Source organism: Schistocerca piceifrons, unplaced genomic scaffold (assembly GCF_021461385.2).
Source record: "Schistocerca piceifrons isolate TAMUIC-IGC-003096 unplaced genomic scaffold, iqSchPice1.1 HiC_scaffold_77, whole genome shotgun sequence".
NCBI classification, from domain to species: domain Eukaryota; kingdom Metazoa; phylum Arthropoda; class Insecta; order Orthoptera; family Acrididae; genus Schistocerca; species Schistocerca piceifrons.
Window position 1 is genome coordinate 16,609 of NW_025729025.1, and position 20,571 is coordinate 37,179.

At 53.0% G+C, this 20,571-nt stretch overlaps 3 protein-coding genes across 3 annotated transcripts; 1 reads left to right on the top strand and 2 right to left on the bottom strand.

Annotated features, from left to right (window-relative positions):
• The first annotated feature begins 292 nt into the window (after positions 1-292).
• LOC124770071 (mucin-17-like) lies at positions 293-5,243 on the top strand. Its single transcript, XM_047249182.1, has 3 exons — positions 293-321; positions 363-4,514; positions 4,556-5,243. The coding sequence occupies exons 1-3, from the start codon at positions 293-295 to the stop codon at positions 5,241-5,243; spliced, it is 4,869 nt and encodes a 1,622-aa protein (XP_047105138.1).
• A 709-nt stretch (positions 5,244-5,952) lies between these two features.
• LOC124770072 lies at positions 5,953-8,174 on the bottom strand. The gene is made up of 2 exons (XM_047249183.1): positions 7,444-8,174; positions 5,953-7,168 (listed from the first exon to the last, which is right to left on the bottom strand). Exons 1-2 carry the CDS (start codon positions 8,172-8,174, stop codon positions 5,953-5,955), a joined length of 1,947 nt encoding a protein of 648 aa, XP_047105139.1.
• Positions 8,175-8,758: 584 nt separating this feature from the next.
• LOC124770074 (prestalk protein-like) lies at positions 8,759-9,991 on the bottom strand. Its single transcript, XM_047249184.1, has one exon. The coding sequence runs from the start codon at positions 9,989-9,991 to the stop codon at positions 8,759-8,761; it is 1,233 nt and encodes a 410-aa protein (XP_047105140.1).
• Between the last annotated feature and the right edge of the window lie 10,580 nt (positions 9,992-20,571).

The following is a 20,571-nucleotide window of genomic DNA, read 5'->3' on the forward strand; positions in this document are numbered from 1 at the left end:
AGTTGAGCTATCCTCTCAAGTTGAGCTGCCATCTCAAGTTGAGCTGCCCTCTCAAGTTCAGCTCTCCTCGCAAGCCGTGCTGTCCTCCCAAGCTGTGCTGTCCTCGCAAGCTGTGCTGTCCTCGCAAGCTGTGCTGTCCTCGCAAGCTGTGCTGTCCTCGCAAGCCGTGCTGTCCTCGCAAGCTGTGTTGTCCTCGCAAGCTGTGCTGTCCTCGCAACCTGTGCTGTCCTCGCAAGCTGTGCTGTCCTCGCAACCTGTGCTGTCCTCTCCAGCCGTGCTGTCTTCGCAAGCCATGCTGTCTTCGCAAGCTGTGCTGTCCTCGCAAGCCGTACTGTCCTCGCAAGCTTTGCTGTCCTCTCAAGTTGGCTGTCCTCTCAAGTTGAGCTGTCCTCTCAAGTTGAGCTGTCCTTTCAAGTTGAGCTGTCCTCTCAAGTAGAGCTGTCCTCTCAAGTTGCGCTGTCCTCTCTAGCTGAGCTGTCCTCTCAAGGTGAGGTGTCCTCTCAAGTTGAGCTGTCCTCGCAAGCTGTGCTGTCCTCGCAAACTTGGCTGTCCTCGCAAGCTGTGCTGTCCTCGCAAGCTGTACTGTCCTCGAAAGCTGTGCGGTCCTCGCAAGCTGTGCTCTCCTCGCAAGCCGTGCTGTCCTCACAAGCCGTACTGTCCTCGCAAGCTGTGCTGTCCTCGCAAGCCGTGCTGTCCTCACAAGCCGTGCTGTCCTCGCAAGCTGTGCTGTCCTTGCAGGCTGTGCTGTCCTCGCAAGTTGAGCTGTCCTTGCAAGTTGAACTGTCCTCTCAAGTTGAGCTGTCCTCTCAAATTGAGCTGTCCTCTCTAGTTGATCTGTCCTCTCAAATTGAGCTGTCCTCGCAAGCTGTTCTGTCCTCACAAGCTGTGCTGTCCTCGCAAGCTGTGCTGTCCTCGCAAGCTGTGCTGTCTTCGCAAGCTGTGCTGTCCTTGCAAGCCGTGCTGTCCTCGCAAGCCATGCTGTCCTCGCAAGCTTTGCTGTCCTCTCAAGTTGAGCAGTCGTCTCAAGTTGTGCTCTCCTCTCAAGTTGAACTGTCATCTCAAGTTGAGCTGTCCTCTCAAGTTGAGCTGTCCTCGCAAGCTGTGCTGTCCTCGCAAGCTGTGCTGTCCTCGCAAGCTGTGCTGTCCTCGCAAGCTGTGCTGTCCTCGCAAGCTGTGCTGTCCCCGCAAGCTGTGCTGTCCCCGCAAGCTGTGCTGTCCCCGCAAGCTGTGCTGTCCGCGCAAGCTGTGCTGTCTCCACAAGTTGTGCTGTCCCCGCAAGCTCTGCTGTCCCCGCGAGCTGTGCCGTCCTCGCAAGCTGTGCTGTCCTCGCAAACCGTGCTGTTTCTGCAAGCCGTGCTGTCCTCGCAGGCCATGTTGTCCTCGCAAACTTGGCTGTCCTCGCAAGCCGTGCTGTCCTCGCAAGCCGTGCTGTCCTCGCAAGCCTTGCTGTCCTCGCAAGCTGTGCTGTCCTCGCTAGCTGTGCTGTCCTCGCAAGCTGTGCTGTCCTCGCAAGCTGTGCTGTCCTCGCAAGCTGTGCTGTCCTCGCAAGCTGTGCTGTCCTCGCAAGCTGTCCTTTCCTCTGAAGCTGTGCTGTCCTCGCAACCCGTGCTGTCCTCGCAACCTGTGCTGTCCTCGCAAGCCGTGCTGTCCTCGCAAGCCATGTTGTCCTCGCAAGCTGTGCTGTCCTCGCAAGCTGTGCTGTCCTCGGAAGCTGTGCTGTCCTCGCAAGCCGTGCTGTCCCCGCAGGCCGTGCTGTCCCCGCAAGCCGTGCTGTCCTCGCAAGCCATTCTGTCCTTGCAAGCCGTGCTGTCCTCGCAAGCTTTGCTGTCCTCGCAAGCTGTGCTGTCCACCCAAGTTGTGCTGTCATCTCAAGTTGTGCTGTCATCTCGAGTTGTGCTGTCCTCTAAACTTGAGCTGTCCTCTCAAGTTGAACTGTCCTCTCAAGTTGAGCTGTCCTCTCAAGTTGAGCTGTTCTGTCAAGTTGAGCTGTCCTCTCAAGTTGAGCTGTCCTCTCAAGTTGAGCTGTCCTCTAAAGTTGAGCTGTCCTCCCAAGTTGAAATCTCCTCTCATGTTGAGCTCTCCTCTCAAGTAGAGCTCTCCTCTCAAGTTGAGGTGTACTCTCAAGTTGAGCTGTCCTCTCAAGTTGAGCTGTCCTCTCAAGTTGAGCTGTCCTCGCAAGCTGTGCTGTCCTCGCAAGCTGTGCTGTCCTCGCAAGTTGTGCTGTCCTCGCAAGCTGTGCTGTCCTCGCAAGCTGTGCTGTCCTCGCAAGCTGTGCTGTCCTCGCAAGCTGTGCTGTCCTTGCAAGCCGTGCTGTCCTCGCAGACCGTGCTGTCCTCGCAAGCCTTGCTGTCCTCGCAAGCTGTGCTGTGCTCGCTAGCTGTGCTGTCCTCGCAAGCTGTGCTGTCCCCGCAAGCTGTGCTGTCCTCGCAAGTTGTGCTGTCCTCGCAAGCTGTGCTGTCCTCGCAAGCTGTGCTGTCCTCGCAAGCTGTGCTGTCCTCGCAAGCTGTGCTGTTTCTGCAAGCCGTGCTGTCCTTGCAGGCCATGTTGTCCTCGCAAGAATTGCTGTCCTCGCAAGCTGTGCTTTCCTCGCTAGCTGTGCTGTCCTCGCAAGCTGTGCTGTCCTCGCAAGCTGTGCTGTCCTCGCAAGCTGTGTTGTCCTCGCAAGCGGTTCTGTCCTCGCAAGCCGTGCTGTCCTCGCAAGCCGTGCTGTCCTCGCATGCTGTGCTGTCCTCGCAAGCTGTGCTGTCCTCGCAAGCTGTGCTGTCCTCGCAAGCTGTGCTGTCCTCGCAAGCTAAGCTGTCCTCGAAAGCTGTGCTGTCCTCGCAAGCTGTGCTGTCCTCGCAAGCTGTGCTGTCCTCGCAAGCCGTGCTGTCCTCGCAAGCTGTGCTGACCTCGGAAGCTGTGCTGTCTTCGCAACCTGTGCTGTCCTCGCCAGCTGTGCTGTCCTCGCAAGCCGTTCTGTCCTCGCAAGCCGTGCTGTCCTCGCAAGCTGTGCTGTCCTCGCAAACTTTGCTGTCCACTCAAGTTGAACTGTCCTCTCAAGTTGAGCTGTCCTATCAAGTTGAGCTGTCCTCTCAAGTAGGGCTGTCCTATCAAGTTGCGCTGTCCTCTCTAGCTGAGCTGTCCTCTCAAGTTCAGCTGTTCTCTCAAGTTGAACTGTCCTCTCAAGTTGAGCTGTCCTCTCAAGTTGAGCTGTCCTCGCAAGCTGTTCTGTCCTCGCAAGCTGTGCTGTCCTCGCAAGCTGTGCGGTCCTCGCAAGCTGTGCTGTCCTCGCAAGCCGTGCTGTCCTTGCAAGCCGTGCTGTCCTCGCAAGCCGTGCTAGCCTCGTTGGCTTTGCTGTCCTCGAAAGTTGAGCACTCCTCTCAAGTTGGGCTCTCCTCTCAAGTTGAACTGTCCTCGCAACTTGAGCTGTCCTCTCAAGTTGAGCTGTCCTCACAAGCTGTGCTGTCCTCGCAAGCCGTGCTGTCCTCGCATGCCGTGCTTTCCTTGCAAGCCTTGCTGTCCTCGCAAGCTGTGCTGTCCTCGCTAGCTGTGCTGTCCTGCCAAGCTGTGCTGTCCTCGCAAGCTGTGCTGTCCACGCTAGCTGTGCTGTCCTCGCAAGCTGTGCTGTCCTCGGAAGCTGTGTTGTCCTCAGAAGCAGTGCTGTCCTCAGAAGCTGTCCTTTCCTCGGAAGCTGTGCTGTCCTCGCAACCCGTGCTGTCCTCGAAACCTGTGCTGTCTTCACAAGCCGTGCTGTCCTCGCAAGCCGTGTTGTCCTCGCAAGCTGTGCTGTCCTCGCAAGCTGTGCTGTCCTCGGAAGCTGTGCTGTCCTCGCAAGCCGTGCTGTCCCCGCAAGCCGTGATGTCCCCGCAAGCCGTGCTGTCCTCGCAAGCCGTTCTGTCCTTGCAAGACATGCTGTCCTCGCAAGCTTTGCTGTCCTCGCAAGCTGTGCTGTCCACCCAAGTTGTGCTGTCATCTCAAGTTGTGCTGTCATCTCGAGTTGTGCTGTCCTCTAAAGTTGAGCTGTCCTCTCAAGTTGAACTGTCCTCTCAAGTTGAGCTGTCCTCTCAAGTTGAGCTGTTCTGTCAAGTTGAGCTGTCCTCTCAAGTTGAGCTCTCCTCTCAAGTTGAGCTGTCCTCTCAAGTTGAGCTGTCCTCTCAAGTTGAGCTCTCCTCTCATGTTGAGCTCTCCTCTCAAGTTGAGCTCTCCTCTCAAGTTGAGATGTACTCTCAAGTTGATCTGTCCTCTCAAGTTGAGCTGTCCTCTCAAGTTGAGCTGTCCTCGCAAGCTGTGCTGTCCTCGCAAGCTGTGCTGTCGTCGCAAGTTGTGCTGTCCTCGCAAGCTGTACTGTCCTCGCAAGCTGTGCTGTCCCCGCAAGCTGTGCTGTCCTTGCAAGCTGTGCTGTCATCGCAAGCCGTGCTGTCCTCGCAGGCCATGCTGTCCTCGCAAGCCTTGCTGTCCTCGCAAGCTGTGCTGTCCTCGCTAGCTGTGCTGTCCTCGCAAGCTGTGCTGTCCTCGCAAGCTGTGCTGTCCTCGCAAATTGTGCTGTCCTCGCAAGCTGTGCTGTCCTCGCAAGCTGTGCTGTCTCACAAGCTGTGCTGTCCTCGCAAGCTGTGCTGTCCCTGCAAGCCGTGCTGTCCTCGCAAGCCATGCTGTCCTCGCAGGCCGTGCTGTCCTCGCAAGCCTTGCTGTCCTCGCAAGCTGTGCTGTCCTCGCTAGCTGTGCTGTTCTCGCAAGCTGTGCTGTCCTCGCAAGCTGTGCTGTCCTCGCAAGCTGTGCTGTCCTCGCAAGCTGTGCAGTCCTCGCAAGCTGTGCTGTCCTCACAAGCTGTGCTGTCCTCGCAAGCTGTGCTGTCCTCGCAAGCTGTGCTGTCCTCGCAAGCTGTGCAGTCCTTGCAAGCTGTGCTGTCTTCGCTAGCTGTGCTGTCCTCGCAAGCTGTGCTGTCCTCGCAAGCTGTGCTGTCCTCGGAAGCTGTGTTGTCCTCAGAAGCTGCGCTGCCCTCGGAAGCTGTCCTGTCCTCGGAAGCTGTGCTGTCCTCGCAACCCGTGGTGTCCTCACAACCTGTGCTGTCTTCGCAAGCCATGCTGTCCTCGCAACCGGTGCTGTCCTCGCAAGGCGTGCTGTCCTCGCAAGCCGTGCTGTCCTGGCAAGCCGTGCTGTCCTCGCAAGCCATGCTGTCTTCGCAAGCCGTGCTGTCCTCGCAAGCTGTGCTGTTCTTGCAAGCCGTGCTGTCATCGCAAGCCATGCTGTCCTCGCAATTTTAGCGGTCCTCGCAAGCTGTGCTGTCCTCCCAAGCTGTGCTGTCCTCAAAAGTTGTGCTGTCGTCTCAAGTTGAGCTATCCTCTCAAGTTTAGCTGTCCTCTTAAGTTGAGCTGTCCTCTCAAGTTGAGCTGTCCTCTCTAGTTGATCTGTCCTCTCTAGTTGAACTGTCCTCTTTAGTTGAGCTGTCCTCTCTAGTTGAGCTGTCCTCTCTAGTTGAGCTGTCCTCTCTAGTTGAGCTGACCTCTCAAGTTGAGCTTTCCTCTCAAATTGAGCTCTCCTCTCAAGTTGAGCTCTCCTCTCAAGTTGAGGTCTCCTCTCAAGTTGAGCGGTCATCTCAAGGTGAGCTGTCCTCTCAAGTTGAGCCGTCCTCGCAAGCTGTGCTGTCCTCACAAGCTGTGCTGTCCTCGCAAGCTGTGCTGTCCTCGCAAGCTGTGCTGTCCTCGCAAGCTGTGCTGTCCTCGCAAGCTGTGTTGTCCTCGCAAGCTGTGCTGTCCTCGCAAGCTGTGCTGTCCTCGGAAGCTGTGCTGTCCTCGCAAGCCGTGCTGTCCCCGCAAGCCGTGATGTCCCCGCAAGCCGTGCTGTCCTCGCAAGCCGTTCTGTCCTTGCAAGACATGCTGTCCTCGCAAGCTTTGCTGTCCTCGCAAGCTGTGCTGTCCACCCAAGTTGTGCTGTCATCTCAAGTTGTGCTGTCATCTCGAGTTGTGCTGTCCTCTAAAGTTGAGCTGTCCTCTCAAGTTGAACTGTCCTCTCAAGTTGAGCTGTCCTCTCAAGTTGAGCTGTTCTGTCAAGTTGAGCTGTCCTCTCAAGTTGAGCTCTCCTCTCAAGTTGAGCTGTCCTCTCAAGTTGAGCTGTCCTCTCAAGTTGAGCTCTCCTCTCATGTTGAGCTCTCCTCTCAAGTTGAGCTCTCCTCTCAAGTTGAGATGTACTCTCAAGTTGATCTGTCCTCTCAAGTTGAGCTGTCCTCTCAAGTTGAGCTGTCCTCGCAAGCTGTGCTGTCCTCGCAAGCTGTGCTGTCGTCGCAAGTTGTGCTGTCCTCGCAAGCTGTACTGTCCTCGCAAGCTGTGCTGTCCCCGCAAGCTGTGCTGTCCTTGCAAGCTGTGCTGTCATCGCAAGCCGTGCTGTCCTCGCAGGCCATGCTGTCCTCGCAAGCCTTGCTGTCCTCGCAAGCTGTGCTGTCCTCGCTAGCTGTGCTGTCCTCGCAAGCTGTGCTGTCCTCGCAAGCTGTGCTGTCCTCGCAAATTGTGCTGTCCTCGCAAGCTGTGCTGTCCTCGCAAGCTGTGCTGTCTCACAAGCTGTGCTGTCCTCGCAAGCTGTGCTGTCCCTGCAAGCCGTGCTGTCCTCGCAAGCCATGCTGTCCTCGCAGGCCGTGCTGTCCTCGCAAGCCTTGCTGTCCTCGCAAGCTGTGCTGTCCTCGCTAGCTGTGCTGTTCTCGCAAGCTGTGCTGTCCTCGCAAGCTGTGCTGTCCTCGCAAGCTGTGCTGTCCTCGCAAGCTGTGCAGTCCTCGCAAGCTGTGCTGTCCTCACAAGCTGTGCTGTCCTCGCAAGCTGTGCTGTCCTCGCAAGCTGTGCTGTCCTCGCAAGCTGTGCAGTCCTTGCAAGCTGTGCTGTCTTCGCTAGCTGTGCTGTCCTCGCAAGCTGTGCTGTCCTCGCAAGCTGTGCTGTCCTCGGAAGCTGTGTTGTCCTCAGAAGCTGCGCTGCCCTCGGAAGCTGTCCTGTCCTCGGAAGCTGTGCTGTCCTCGCAACCCGTGGTGTCCTCACAACCTGTGCTGTCTTCGCAAGCCATGCTGTCCTCGCAACCGGTGCTGTCCTCGCAAGGCGTGCTGTCCTCGCAAGCCGTGCTGTCCTGGCAAGCCGTGCTGTCCTCGCAAGCCATGCTGTCTTCGCAAGCCGTGCTGTCCTCGCAAGCTGTGCTGTTCTTGCAAGCCGTGCTGTCATCGCAAGCCATGCTGTCCTCGCAATTTTAGCGGTCCTCGCAAGCTGTGCTGTCCTCCCAAGCTGTGCTGTCCTCAAAAGTTGTGCTGTCGTCTCAAGTTGAGCTATCCTCTCAAGTTTAGCTGTCCTCTTAAGTTGAGCTGTCCTCTCAAGTTGAGCTGTCCTCTCTAGTTGATCTGTCCTCTCTAGTTGAACTGTCCTCTTTAGTTGAGCTGTCCTCTCTAGTTGAGCTGTCCTCTCTAGTTGAGCTGTCCTCTCTAGTTGAGCTGACCTCTCAAGTTGAGCTTTCCTCTCAAATTGAGCTCTCCTCTCAAGTTGAGCTCTCCTCTCAAGTTGAGGTCTCCTCTCAAGTTGAGCGGTCATCTCAAGGTGAGCTGTCCTCTCAAGTTGAGCCGTCCTCGCAAGCTGTGCTGTCCTCACAAGCTGTGCTGTCCTCGCAAGCTGTGCTGTCCTCGCAAGCTGTGCTGTCCTCGCAAGCTGTGCTGTCCTCGCAAGCTGTGTTGTCCTCGCAAGCTGTGCTCTCCTCGCAAGCTGTGCTGTCCTCGCAAGCCGTGCTGTCCTCGCAAGCTGTGCAGTCCTCAGAAGCTGTGCTGTCTTCGCAACCTGTGCTGTCCTCGCCAGCCGTGCTGTCCTCGCAAGCCGTGCTGTCCTCGCAAGCCGTGCTGTCCTCGCAAGCCGTGCAGTCCTCGCAAGCTTTGCTGTCCACTCGAGTTGAGCTGCCCTCTCGAGTTCAGCTGTCCTCTCAAGTTGAGCTGTGCTCTCAAGTAGAGCTGTCCTCTCAAGTTGCGCTGTCCTCTCTAGCTGAGCTGTCCTCTCAACTTCAGCTGTTCTCTCAAGTTGAACTGTCCTCTCAAGTTGAGCTGTCCTCTCAAGTTGAGCTGTCCTCGCAAGCTGTTCTGTCCTCGCAAGCTGTGCTGTCCTCGCAAGCTGTGCGGTCCCGTAAGCTGTGCTGTCCTCGCAAGCCGTGCTGTTCTTGCAAGCCGTGCTGTCCTCGCAAGCCATGCTAGCCTCGTAGGCATTGCTGTCCTCGAAAGTTGAGCAGTCCTCTCAAGTTGTGTTCTCCTCTCAAGTTGAACTGTCCTCGCAACTTGAGCTGTCCTCTCAAGTCTAGCTGTCCTCGCAAGCAGTGCTGTGCTCGCAAGCCGTGCTGTCCTCGCAAGCCGTGCTGTCCTCGCAAGCCTTGCTGTCCTCGCAAGCTGTGCTGTCCTCGCTAGCTGTGCTGTCCTCACTAGCTGTGCTGTCCTCGCAAGCTGTGCTGTCCTCGCAAGCTGTGCTGTCCTCACAAGCTGTCCTGTCCTCGGAATCTGTGCTGTCCTCGCAACCCGTGCTGTCCTCGAAACCTGTGCTGGCCTCGCAAGCCATGCTGTCCTCGCAAACCGTGTTGTCCTCGGAGGCTGTGCTGTCCTCGCAAGCCGTGCTGTCCCCGCAAGCCGTGCTGTCCCAACAAGCCATGCTGTCCTCGCAAGCCGTTCTGTCCTTGCAAGCCGTGCTGTCCTCGCAAGCTTTGCTGTCCTCGCAAGCTGTGCTGTCCACCCAAGTTGTGCTGTCATCTCAAGTTGTGCTGTCATCTCGAGTTGTGCTGTCCTCTAAAGTTGAGCTGTCCTCTCAAGTTGAACTGTCCTCTCAAGTTGAGCTGTCCTCTCAAGTCGAGCTGTTCTGTCAAGTTGAGCTGTCCTCTCAAGTTGAGCTCTCCTCTCAAGTTGAGCTGTCCTCTCAAGTTGAGCTGTCCTCTCAAGTTGAGCTCTCCTCTCATGTTGAGCTCTCCTCTCAAGTTGAGCTCTCCTCTCAAGTTGAGATGTACTCTCAAGTTGATCTGTCCTCTCAAGTTGAGCTGTCCTCTCAAGTTGAGCTGTCCTCGCAAGCTGTGCTGTCCTCGCAAGCTGTGCTGTCGTCGCAAGTTGTGCTGTCCTCGCAAGCTGTACTGTCCTCGCAAGCTGTGCTGTCCCCGCAAGCTGTGCTGTCCTTGCAAGCTGTGCTGTCATTGCAAGCCGTGCTGTCCTCGCAGGCCATGCTGTCCTCGCAAGCCTTGCTGTCCTCGCAAGCTGTGCTGTCCTCGCTAGCTGTGCTGTCCTCGCAAGCTGTGCTGTCCTCGCAAGCTGTGCTGTCCTCGCAAATTGTGCTGTCCTCGCAAGCTGTGCTGTCCTCGCAAGCTGTGCTGTCTCACAAGCTGTGCTGTCCTCGCAAGCTGTGCTGTCCCTGCAAGCCGTGCTGTCCTCGCAAGCCATGCTGTCCTCGCAGGCCGTGCTGTCCTCGCAAGCCTTGCTGTCCTCGCAAGCTGTGCTGTCCTCGCTAGCTGTGCTGTTCTCGCAAGCTGTGCTGTCCTCGCAAGCTGTGCTGTCCTCGCAAGCTGTGCTGTCCTCGCAAGCTGTGCAGTCCTCGCAAGCTGTGCTGTCCTCACAAGCTGTGCTGTCCTCGCAAGCTGTGCTGTCCTCGCAAGCTGTGCTGTCCTCGCAAGCTGTGCAGTCCTTGCAAGCTGTGCTGTCTTCGCTAGCTGTGCTGTCCTCGCAAGCTGTGCTGTCCTCGCAAGCTGTGCTGTCCTCGGAAGCTGTGTTGTCCTCAGAAGCTGCGCTGCCCTCGGAAGCTGTCCTGTCCTCGGAAGCTGTGCTGTCCTCGCAACCCGTGGTGTCCTCACAACCTGTGCTGTCTTCGCAAGCCATGCTGTCCTCGCAACCGGTGCTGTCCTCGCAAGGCGTGCTGTCCTCGCAAGCCGTGCTGTCCTGGCAAGCCGTGCTGTCCTCGCAAGCCATGCTGTCTTCGCAAGCCGTGCTGTCCTCGCAAGCTGTGCTGTTCTTGCAAGCCGTGCTGTCATCGCAAGCCATGCTGTCCTCGCAATTTTAGCGGTCCTCGCAAGCTGTGCTGTCCTCCCAAGCTGTGCTGTCCTCAAAAGTTGTGCTGTCGTCTCAAGTTGAGCTATCCTCTCAAGTTTAGCTGTCCTCTTAAGTTGAGCTGTCCTCTCAAGTTGAGCTGTCCTCTCTAGTTGATCTGTCCTCTCTAGTTGAACTGTCCTCTTTAGTTGAGCTGTCCTCTCTAGTTGAGCTGTCCTCTCTAGTTGAGCTGTCCTCTCTAGTTGAGATGACCTCTCAAGTTGAGCTTTCCTCTCAAATTGAGCTCTCCTCTCAAGTTGAGCTCTCCTCTCAAGTTGAGGTCTCCTCTCAAGTTGAGCGGTCATCTCAAGGTGAGCTGTCCTCTCAAGTTGAGCCGTCCTCGCAAGCTGTGCTGTCCTCACAAGCTGTGCTGTCCTCGCAAGCTGTGCTGTCCTCGCAAGCTGTGCTGTCCTCGCAAGCTGTGCTGTCCTCGCAAGCTGTGTTGTCCTCGCAAGCTGTGCTGTCCTCGCAAGCTGTGCTGTCCTCGGAAGCTGTGCTGTCCTCGCAAGCCGTGCTGTCCCCGCAAGCCGTGATGTCCCCGCAAGCCGTGCTGTCCTCGCAAGCCGTTCTGTCCTTGCAAGACATGCTGTCCTCGCAAGCTTTGCTGTCCTCGCAAGCTGTGCTGTCCACCCAAGTTGTGCTGTCATCTCAAGTTGTGCTGTCATCTCGAGTTGTGCTGTCCTCTAAAGTTGAGCTGTCCTCTCAAGTTGAACTGTCCTCTCAAGTTGAGCTGTCCTCTCAAGTTAAGCTGTTCTGTCAAGTTGAGCTGTCCTCTCAAGTTGAGCTCTCCTCTCAAGTTGAGCTGTCCTCTCAAGTTGAGCTGTCCTCTCAAGTTGAGCTCTCCTCTCATGTTGAGCTCTCCTCTCAAGTTGAGCTCTCCTCTCAAGTTGAGATGTACTCTCAAGTTGATCTGTCCTCTCAAGTTGAGCTGTCCTCTCAAGTTGAGCTGTCCTCGCAAGCTGTGCTGTCCTCGCAAGCTGTGCTGTCGTCGCAAGTTGTGCTGTCCTCGCAAGCTGTACTGTCCTCGCAAGCTGTGCTGTCCCCGCAAGCTGTGCTGTCCTTGCAAGCTGTGCTGTCATCGCAAGCCGTGCTGTCCTCGCAGGCCATGCTGTCCTCGCAAGCCTTGCTGTCCTCGCAAGCTGTGCTGTCCTCGCTAGCTGTGCTGTCCTCGCAAGCTGTGCTGTCCTCGCAAGCTGTGCTGTCCTCGCAAATTGTGCTGTCCTCGCAAGCTGTGCTGTCCTCGCAAGCTGTGCTGTCTCACAAGCTGTGCTGTCCTCGCAAGCTGTGCTGTCCCTGCAAGCCGTGCTGTCCTCGCAAGCCATGCTGTCCTCGCAGGCCGTGCTGTCCTCGCAAGCCTTGCTGTCCTCGCAAGCTGTGCTGTCCTCGCTAGCTGTGCTGTTCTCGCAAGCTGTGCTGTCCTCGCAAGCTGTGCTGTCCTCGCAAGCTGTGCTGTCCTCGCAAGCTGTGCAGTCCTCGCAAGCTGTGCTGTCCTCACAAGCTGTGCTGTCCTCGCAAGCTGTGCTGTCCTCGCAACCTGTGCTGTCCTCGCCAGCCGTGCTGTCCTCGCAAGCCGTGCTGTCCTCGCAAGCCGTGCTGTCCTCGCAAGCCGTGCAGTCCTCGCAAGCTTTGCTGTCCACTCGAGTTGAGCTGCCCTCTCGAGTTCAGCTGTCCTCTCAAGTTGAGCTGTGCTCTCAAGTAGAGCTGTCCTCTCAAGTTGCGCTGTCCTCTCTAGCTGAGCTGTCCTCTCAACTTCAGCTGTTCTCTCAAGTTGAACTGTCCTCTCAAGTTGAGCTGTCCTCTCAAGTTGAGCTGTCCTCGCAAGCTGTTCTGTCCTCGCAAGCTGTGCTGTCCTCGCAAGCTGTGCGGTCCCGTAAGCTGTGCTGTCCTCGCAAGCCGTGCTGTTCTTGCAAGCCGTGCTGTCCTCGCAAGCCATGCTAGCCTCGTAGGCATTGCTGTCCTCGAAAGTTGAGCACTCCTCTCAAGTTGTGTTCTCCTCTCAAGTTGAACTGTCCTCGCAACTTGAGCTGTCCTCTCAAGTCTAGCTGTCCTCGCAAGCAGTGCTGTGCTCGCAAGCCGTGCTGTCCTCGCAAGCCGTGCTGTCCTCGCAAGCCTTGCTGTCCTCGCAAGCTGTGCTGTCCTCGCTAGCTGTGCTGTCCTCGCTAGCTGTGCTGTCCTCGCAAGCTGTGCTGTCCTCGCAAGCTGTGCTGTCCTTGCAAGCTGTGCTGTCATCGCAAGCCGTGCAGTCCTCGCAGGCCATGCTGTCCTCGCAAGCCTTGCTGTCCTCGCAAGCTGTGCTGTCCTTTGAGTGCGTTTTTGCCTGGGACAGTAAGGTGGTATCGAGCTGAAATTGATATCACGGACTGAGGTCGGTAGTCGCTTGGCGGTGTCAGAGTTTGAAAATTGTAAGTGAAGGCATCGAGGAGTTACGGACGTTTATGCAGCATGATTTGAAACACGAAGAGCAGAGACGCGCCGGGCCGCGCCGCCTGGCCCAGTGAGCGTAGTTTGCTTTGATATAGGACCGTGTGGCGACGTAAAAAAATACTAGTTTCCACAGTAGAATGAAAGGAGAGTATCGGAAAGTGGTTAATTTGTAATTACATGTGACGAAGAAGTAGCTTTTGCGTGAGTTTGTGTAATTGGTTTTTCTTTTCGGTTTGCATTTGCGCCTTTGAGTGCGTTTTTGCCTGGGACAGTAAGGTGGTATCGAGCTGAAATTGATATCACGGACTGAGGTCGGTAGTCGCTTGGCGGTGTCAGAGTTTGAAAATTGTAAGTGAAGGCATCGAGGAGTTACGGACGTTTATGCAGCATGATTTGAAACACGAAGAGCAGAGACGCGCCGGGCCGCGCCGCCTGGCCCAGTGAGCGTAGTTTGCTTTGATATAGGACCGTGTGGCGACGTAAAAAAATACTAGTTTCCACAGTAGAATGAAAGGAGAGTATCGGAAAGTGGTTAATTTGTAATTACATGTGACGAAGAAGTAGCTTTTGCGTGAGTTTGTGTAATCGGTTTTTCTTTTCGGTTTGCATTTGCGCCTTTGAGTGCGTTTTTGCCTGGGACAGTAAGGTGGTATCGAGCTGAAATTGATATCACGGACTGAGGTCGGTAGTCGCTTGGCGGTGTCAGAGTTTGAAAATTGTAAGTGAAGGCATCGAGGAGTTACGGACGTTTATGCAGCATGATTTGAAACACGAAGAGCAGAGACGCGCCGGGCCGCGCCGCCTGGCCCAGTGAGCGTAGTTTGCTTTGATATAGGACCGTGTGGCGACGTAAAAAAATACTAGTTTCCACAGTAGAATGAAAGGAGAGTATCGGAAAGTGGTTAATTTGTAATTACATGTGACGAAGAAGTAGCTTTTGCGTGAGTTTGTGTAATCGGTTTTTCTTTTCGGTTTGCATTTGCGCCTTTGAGTGCGTTTTTGCCTGGGACAGTAAGGTGGTATCGAGCTGAAATTGATATCACGGACTGAGGTCGGTAGTCGCTTGGCGGTGTCAGAGTTTGAAAATTGTAAGTGAAGGCATCGAGGAGTTACGGACGTTTATGCAGCATGATTTGAAACACGAAGAGCAGAGACGCGCCGGGCCGCGCCGCCTGGCCCAGTGAGCGTAGTTTGCTTTGATATAGGACCGTGTGGCGACGTAAAAAAATACTAGTTTCCACAGTAGAATGAAAGGAGAGTATCGGAAAGTGGTTAATTTGTAATTACATGTGACGAAGAAGTAGCTTTTGCGTGAGTTTGTGTAATCGGTTTTTCTTTTCGGTTTGCATTTGCGCCTTTGAGTGCGTTTTTGCCTGGGACAGTAAGGTGGTATCGAGCTGAAATTGATATCACGGACTGAGGTCGGTAGTCGCTTGGCGGTGTCAGAGTTTGAAAATTGTAAGTGAAGGCATCGAGGAGTTACGGACGTTTATGCAGCATGATTTGAAACACGAAGAGCAGAGACGCGCCGGGCCGCGCCGCCTGGCCCAGTGAGCGTAGTTTGCTTTGATATAGGACCGTGTGGCGACGTAAAAAAATACTAGTTTCCACAGTAGAATGAAAGGAGAGTATCGGAAAGTGGTTAATTTGTAATTACATGTGACGAAGAAGTAGCTTTTGCGTGAGTTTGTGTAATCGGTTTTTCTTTTCGGTTTGCATTTGCGCCTTTGAGTGCGTTTTTGCCTGGGACAGTAAGGTGGTATCGAGCTGAAATTGATATCACGGACTGAGGTCGGTAGTCGCTTGGCGGTGTCAGAGTTTGAAAATTGTAAGTGAAGGCATCGAGGAGTTACGGACGTTTATGCAGCATGATTTGAAACACGAAGAGCAGAGACGCGCCGGGCCGCGCCGCCTGGCCCAGTGAGCGTAGTTTGCTTTGATATAGGACCGTGTGGCGACGTAAAAAAATACTAGTTTCCACAGTAGAATGAAAGGAGAGTATCGGAAAGTGGTTAATTTGTAATTACATGTGACGAAGAAGTAGCTTTTGCGTGAGTTTGTGTAATCGGTTTTTCTTTTCGGTTTGCATTTGCGCCTTTGAGTGCGTTTTTGCCTGGGACAGTAAGGTGGTATCGAGCTGAAATTGATATCACGGACTGAGGTCGGTAGTCGCTTGGCGGTGTCAGAGTTTGAAAATTGTAAGTGAAGGCATCGAGGAGTTACGGACGTTTATGCAGCATGATTTGAAACACGAAGAGCAGAGACGCGCCGGGCCGCGCCGCCTGGCCCAGTGAGCGTAGTTTGCTTTGATATAGGACCGTGTGGCGACGTAAAAAAATACTAGTTTCCACAGTAGAATGAAAGGAGAGTATCGGAAAGTGGTTAATTTGTAATTACATGTGACGAAGAAGTAGCTTTTGCGTGAGTTTGTGTAATCGGTTTTTCTTTTCGGTTTGCATTTGCGCCTTTGAGTGCGTTTTTGCCTGGGACAGTAAGGTGGTATCGAGCTGAAATTGATATCACGGACTGAGGTCGGTAGTCGCTTGGCGGTGTCAGAGTTTGAAAATTGTAAGTGAAGGCATCGAGGAGTTACGGACGTTTATGCAGCATGATTTGAAACACGAAGAGCAGAGACGCGCCGGGCCGCGCCGCCTGGCCCAGTGAGCGTAGTTTGCTTTGATATAGGACCGTGTGGCGACGTAAAAAAATACTAGTTTCCACAGTAGAATGAAAGGAGAGTATCGGAAAGTGGTTAATTTGTAATTACATGTGACGAAGAAGTAGCTTTTGCGTGAGTTTGTGTAATCGGTTTTTCTTTTCGGTTTGCATTTGCGCCTTTGAGTGCGTTTTTGCCTGGGACAGTAAGGTGGTATCGAGCTGAAATTGATATCACGGACTGAGGTCGGTAGTCGCTTGGCGGTGTCAGAGTTTGAAAATTGTAAGTGAAGGCATCGAGGAGTTACGGACGTTTATGCAGCATGATTTGAAACACGAAGAGCAGAGACGCGCCGGGCCGCGCCGCCTGGCCCAGTGAGCGTAGTTTGCTTTGATATAGGACCGTGTGGCGACGTAAAAAAATACTAGTTTCCACAGTAGAATGAAAGGAGAGTATCGGAAAGTGGTTAATTTGTAATTACATGTGACGAAGAAGTAGCTTTTGCGTGAGTTTGTGTAATCGGTTTTTCTTTTCGGTTTGCATTTGCGCCTTTGAGTGCGTTTTTGCCTGGGACAGTAAGGTGGTATCGAGCTGAAATTGATATCACGGACTGAGGTCGGTAGTCGCTTGGCGGTGTCAGAGTTTGAAAATTGTAAGTGAAGGCATCGAGGAGTTACGGACGTTTATGCAGCATGATTTGAAACACGAAGAGCAGAGACGCGCCGGGCCGCGCCGCCTGGCCCAGTGAGCGTAGTTTGCTTTGATATAGGACCGTGTGGCGACGTAAAAAAATACTAGTTTCCACAGTAGAATGAAAGGAGAGTATCGGAAAGTGGTTAATTTGTAATTACATGTGACGAAGAAGTAGCTTTTGCGTGAGTTTGTGTAATCGGTTTTTCTTTTCGGTTTGCATTTGCGCCTTTGAGTGCGTTTTTGCCTGGGACAGTAAGGTGGTATCGAGCTGAAATTGATATCACGGACTGAGGTCGGTAGTCGCTTGGCGGTGTCAGAGTTTGAAAATTGTAAGTGAAGGCATCGAGGAGTTACGGACGTTTATGCAGCATGATTTGAAACACGAAGAGCAGAGACGCGCCGGGCCGCGCCGCCTGGCCCAGTGAGCGTAGTTTGCTTTGATATAGGACCGTGTGGCGACGTAAAAAAATACTAGTTTCCACAGTAGAATGAAAGGAGAGTATCGGAAAGTGGTTAATTTGTAATTACATGTGACGAAGAAGTAGCTTTTGCGTGAGTTTGTGTAATCGGTTTTTCTTTTCGGTTTGCATTTGCGCCTTTGAGTGCGTTTTTGCCTGGGACAGTAAGGTGGTATCGAGCTGAAATTGATATCACGGACTGAGGTCGGTAGTCGCTTGGCGGTGTCAGAGTTTGAAAATTGTAAGTGAAGGCATCGAGGAGTTACGGACGTTTATGCAGCATGATTTGAAACACGAAGAGCAGAGACGCGCCGGGCCGCGCCGCCTGGCCCAGTGAGCGTAGTTTGCTTTGATATAGGACCGTGTGGCGACGTAAAAAAATACTAGTTTCCACAGTAGAATGAAAGGAGAGTATCGGAAAGTGGTTAATTTGTAATTACATGTGACGAAGAAGTAGCTTTTGCGTGAGTTTGTGTAATCGGTTTTTCTTTTCGGTTTGCATTTGCGCCTTTGAGTGCGTTTTTGCCTGGGACAGTAAGGTGGTATCGAGCTGAAATTGATATCACGGACTGAGGTCGGTAGTCGCTTGGCGGTGTCAGAGTTTGAAAATTGTAAGTGAAGGCATCGAGGAGTTACGGACGTTTATGCAGCATGATTTGAAACACGAAGAGCAGAGACGCGCCGGGCCGCGCCGCCTGGCCCAGTGAGCGTAGTTTGCTTTGATATAGGACCGTGTGGCGACGTAAAAAAATACTAGTTTCCACAGTAGAATGAAAGGAGAGTATCGGAAAGTGGTTAATTTGTAATTACATGTGACGAAGAAGTAGCTTTTGCGTGAGTTTGTGTAATCGGTTTTTCTTTTCGGTTTGCATTTGCGCCTTTGAGTGCGTTTTTGCCTGGGACAGTAAGGTGGTATCGAGCTGAAATTGATATCACGGACTGAGGTCGGTAGTCGCTTGGCGGTGTCAGAGTTTGAAAATTGTAAGTGAAGGCATCGAGGAGTTACGGACGTTTATGCAGCATGATTTGAAACACGAAGAGCAGAGACGCGCCGGGCCGCGCCGCCTGGCCCAGTGAGCGTAGTTTGCTTTGATATAGGACCGTGTGGCGACGTAAAAAAATACTAGTTTCCACAGTAGAATGAAAGGAGAGTATCGGAAAGTGGTTAATTTGTAATTACATGTGACGAAGAAGTAGCTTTTGCGTGAGTTTGTGTAATCGGTTTTTCTTTTCGGTTTGCATTTGCGCCTTTGAGTGCGTTTTTGCCTGGGACAGTAAGGTGGTATCGAGCTGAAATTGATATCACGGACTGAGGTCGGTAGTCGCTTGGCGGTGTCAGAGTTTGAAAATTGTAAGTGAAGGCATCGAGGAGTTACGGACGTTTATGCAGCATGATTTGAAACACGAAGAGCAGAGACGCGCCGGGCCGCGCCGCCTGGCCCAGTGAGCGTAGTTTGCTTTGATATAGGACCGTGTGGCGACGTAAAAAAATACTAGTTTCCACAGTAGAATGAAAGGAGAGTATCGGAAAGTGGTTAATTTGTAATTACATGTGACGAAGAAGTAGCTTTTGCGTGAGTTTGTGTAATCGGTTTTTCTTTTCGGTTTGCATTTGCGCCTTTGAGTGCGTTTTTGCCTGGGACAGTAAGGTGGTATCGAGCTGAAATTGATATCACGGACTGAGGTCGGTAGTCGCTTGGCGGTGTCAGAGTTTGAAAATTGTAAGTGAAGGCATCGAGGAGTTACGGACGTTTATGCAGCATGATTTGAAACACGAAGAGCAGAGACGCGCCGGGCCGCGCCGCCTGGCCCAGTGAGCGTAGTTTGCTTTGATATAGGACCGTGTGGCGACGTAAAAAAATACTAGTTTCCACAGTAGAATGAAAGGAGAGTATCGGAAAGTGGTTAATTTGTAATTACATGTGACGAAGAAGGATATATTCCGCCCGCCGATATTCGACCCGTTCAGAGTTCACGAGTGTCTCGCTGTCATTTGTGTGGAGTCCCGGCTTATAACGTAACTGGAAGCAAGCGGAGCGCAGCGGAGTCGCATTGCAAAGTCGCTTGCTAAGTCGGGCAACTAGGAGGGGGACAAATTGCATGCAGCCAAGCCAACATGCCGCGCACCACACTCCCGTCCCCCCACCCCCCCACAACAAACCACACAGGCGATACAAATGCGCCTGTTGAAATAACTTGCTTGCGACCTCGCTTGAATGTTGGGAAGCAAGTAAGGAAGCAGTATGTGCGCCGCCAAGCTATCCAACACACCAGACCTCAAGCAGCCATTAAAATAGTCGCCGTTGATTGTATTAGCAGGCGCGCCACCCCCGCCTCCGACGGCGTGCAGGACAGCGGATTATTTTTCCCCTGGATTTCCTTCTGGAAACACTTTCACTGCTGCCACACAGCACTGGTTGTGTTTTAAATATTATGTAATGCTCCAATTATTTTAATGCAGCCCAATTGCGACGATTTGTGTGTGTGTGTGTGTGATCTGGAAATTTCTGTTTTGCTTTCTCAGTCGGGAAGCTAGGGTTGCAACAATATTATATTGAAGCCTGCTAACTCAGGAAGTGCAGCCTGGAAGCAAATAGCTGAACATGGATTTTATGACGCCTCCAGGCGACTGTGAGAGGCTGTGCTCATCCCTCGATTCGCACCACGGGATATCGGCCGCGAGCTGCGAATTCCGACGAATGACGGGCCGCATTTTGTGCCCCATAACCCCCCCCCCCCCCCCCACCACACCCCCTATCGCAATACTGGACCGCGCTTTCCGACGCATTCTGTGGTGTCACCGCCAGACACCACACTTGCTAGGCGGTACTTTAAATCGGCCGCGGTCCATTTAGTACATGTCGGACCCGCGTGTCGCCACTGTGTGATCTCGAGATACGGAATAGCACTCGCCCCAGTTGTACGACGACTTTGCTAGCGACTACACTGACGCAGCCTTTCTCTCATTTGCCGAGAGACAGTTAGAATAGCCTTCAGCTAAGTCCATGACTACGACATAGCAAGGCGCCATTATCCGTATCTGAAGATAGTCTTATTTGTATTATCAAGAGCGATGTACCACAAGGATGGAATAAAGTTAAGTATTCGAGGAGCTGCATACTTTTCTTATTAGCATTCAATACTTATCCTGTTCCAGAATTCACGCCCGTCTGCGTTAGATAGCGTGCATTTCGGCCTCCTCTATCTACAAGGTGTTGGCACATTTGCCAACACATCACATTCCGTCCTTGGCGTACAATGTATCGTCTGCCCTGTGCCCCCCCCCCCCTCTTCACACTTTCCTTTCTTTATAGTTACAGTCTATAGAAATCCCTCCGCGTTTTCGGCAGGCACTTCATCTGTAACACTACGTTATGTGAATGGGCAGCACAAGTGGCAGCGTGGATTTATGCGGCATTAGGCATGTCTAGCAGTACTGGTACGTCTGTCTCTCATCTTTTGTATTACGGTGGATATCTTGCTTTCGATTCTCGTCTGACAACTTGTTAATTGGCGCCACACAGCACAGCTTATGGTACTGATTATTGTAATGCTCCAGTCGTCAGGAATTTCGATGCACCTGTTTGATCTGTCCATTCCTGTTGTTGTCTTGACAGACAGCATGACTGATATTAGACACCACACCGACCAGTGTCTTTTATTCTAGCCACCATGTGGCTCGACTACCATTCTACACTTTGGTTTCCCCACTTTATTATTCAGTAGCGCCTACTGTTGTGGAAGTTCTTCCTTCTTACCTCACCTCACACTTAGTACTTGTTTTCACCTTTTGAGTCTCCACTTCACTGCCTGTACAGCGTTTTCGTGTGTTCTCAATTGTAGTAAACATACCATCTACACACTATGTATATTTATATTTATATATATTTTTCTCTATCCTCCTCCACTCACTTTATACTTATATTACCTGTTACTTTCGTTCCTTCCTTATTTCTCTCCGCCGTTTCCTCTTTGCCCGATACATCCTCCCTCTTCTCACCATGGCTTCCTTCTCCTCCTCTCATCCTTCCCCATATTACTATCCTCTTCAACTCTCTCAAACATACTTTCCTCATACATTCCCTCCCTCCCTCCCACCCTTCTTCCTACATACTACTTTTTCTCCTCCCCATCTCTTTCTTTCCGCATTACAGCATGCAAAGCAGTCTATTCAAGTTCTGTGGTTAATACACACATCTCAGCTGCAAAAGCATCTGTTACTGAACATGCAAGAGATAGCTTGCATGGAGGAGTGACTGCTTACGCAAAACTTACTCAGCACATTTGAGATACTGTAGATGCAA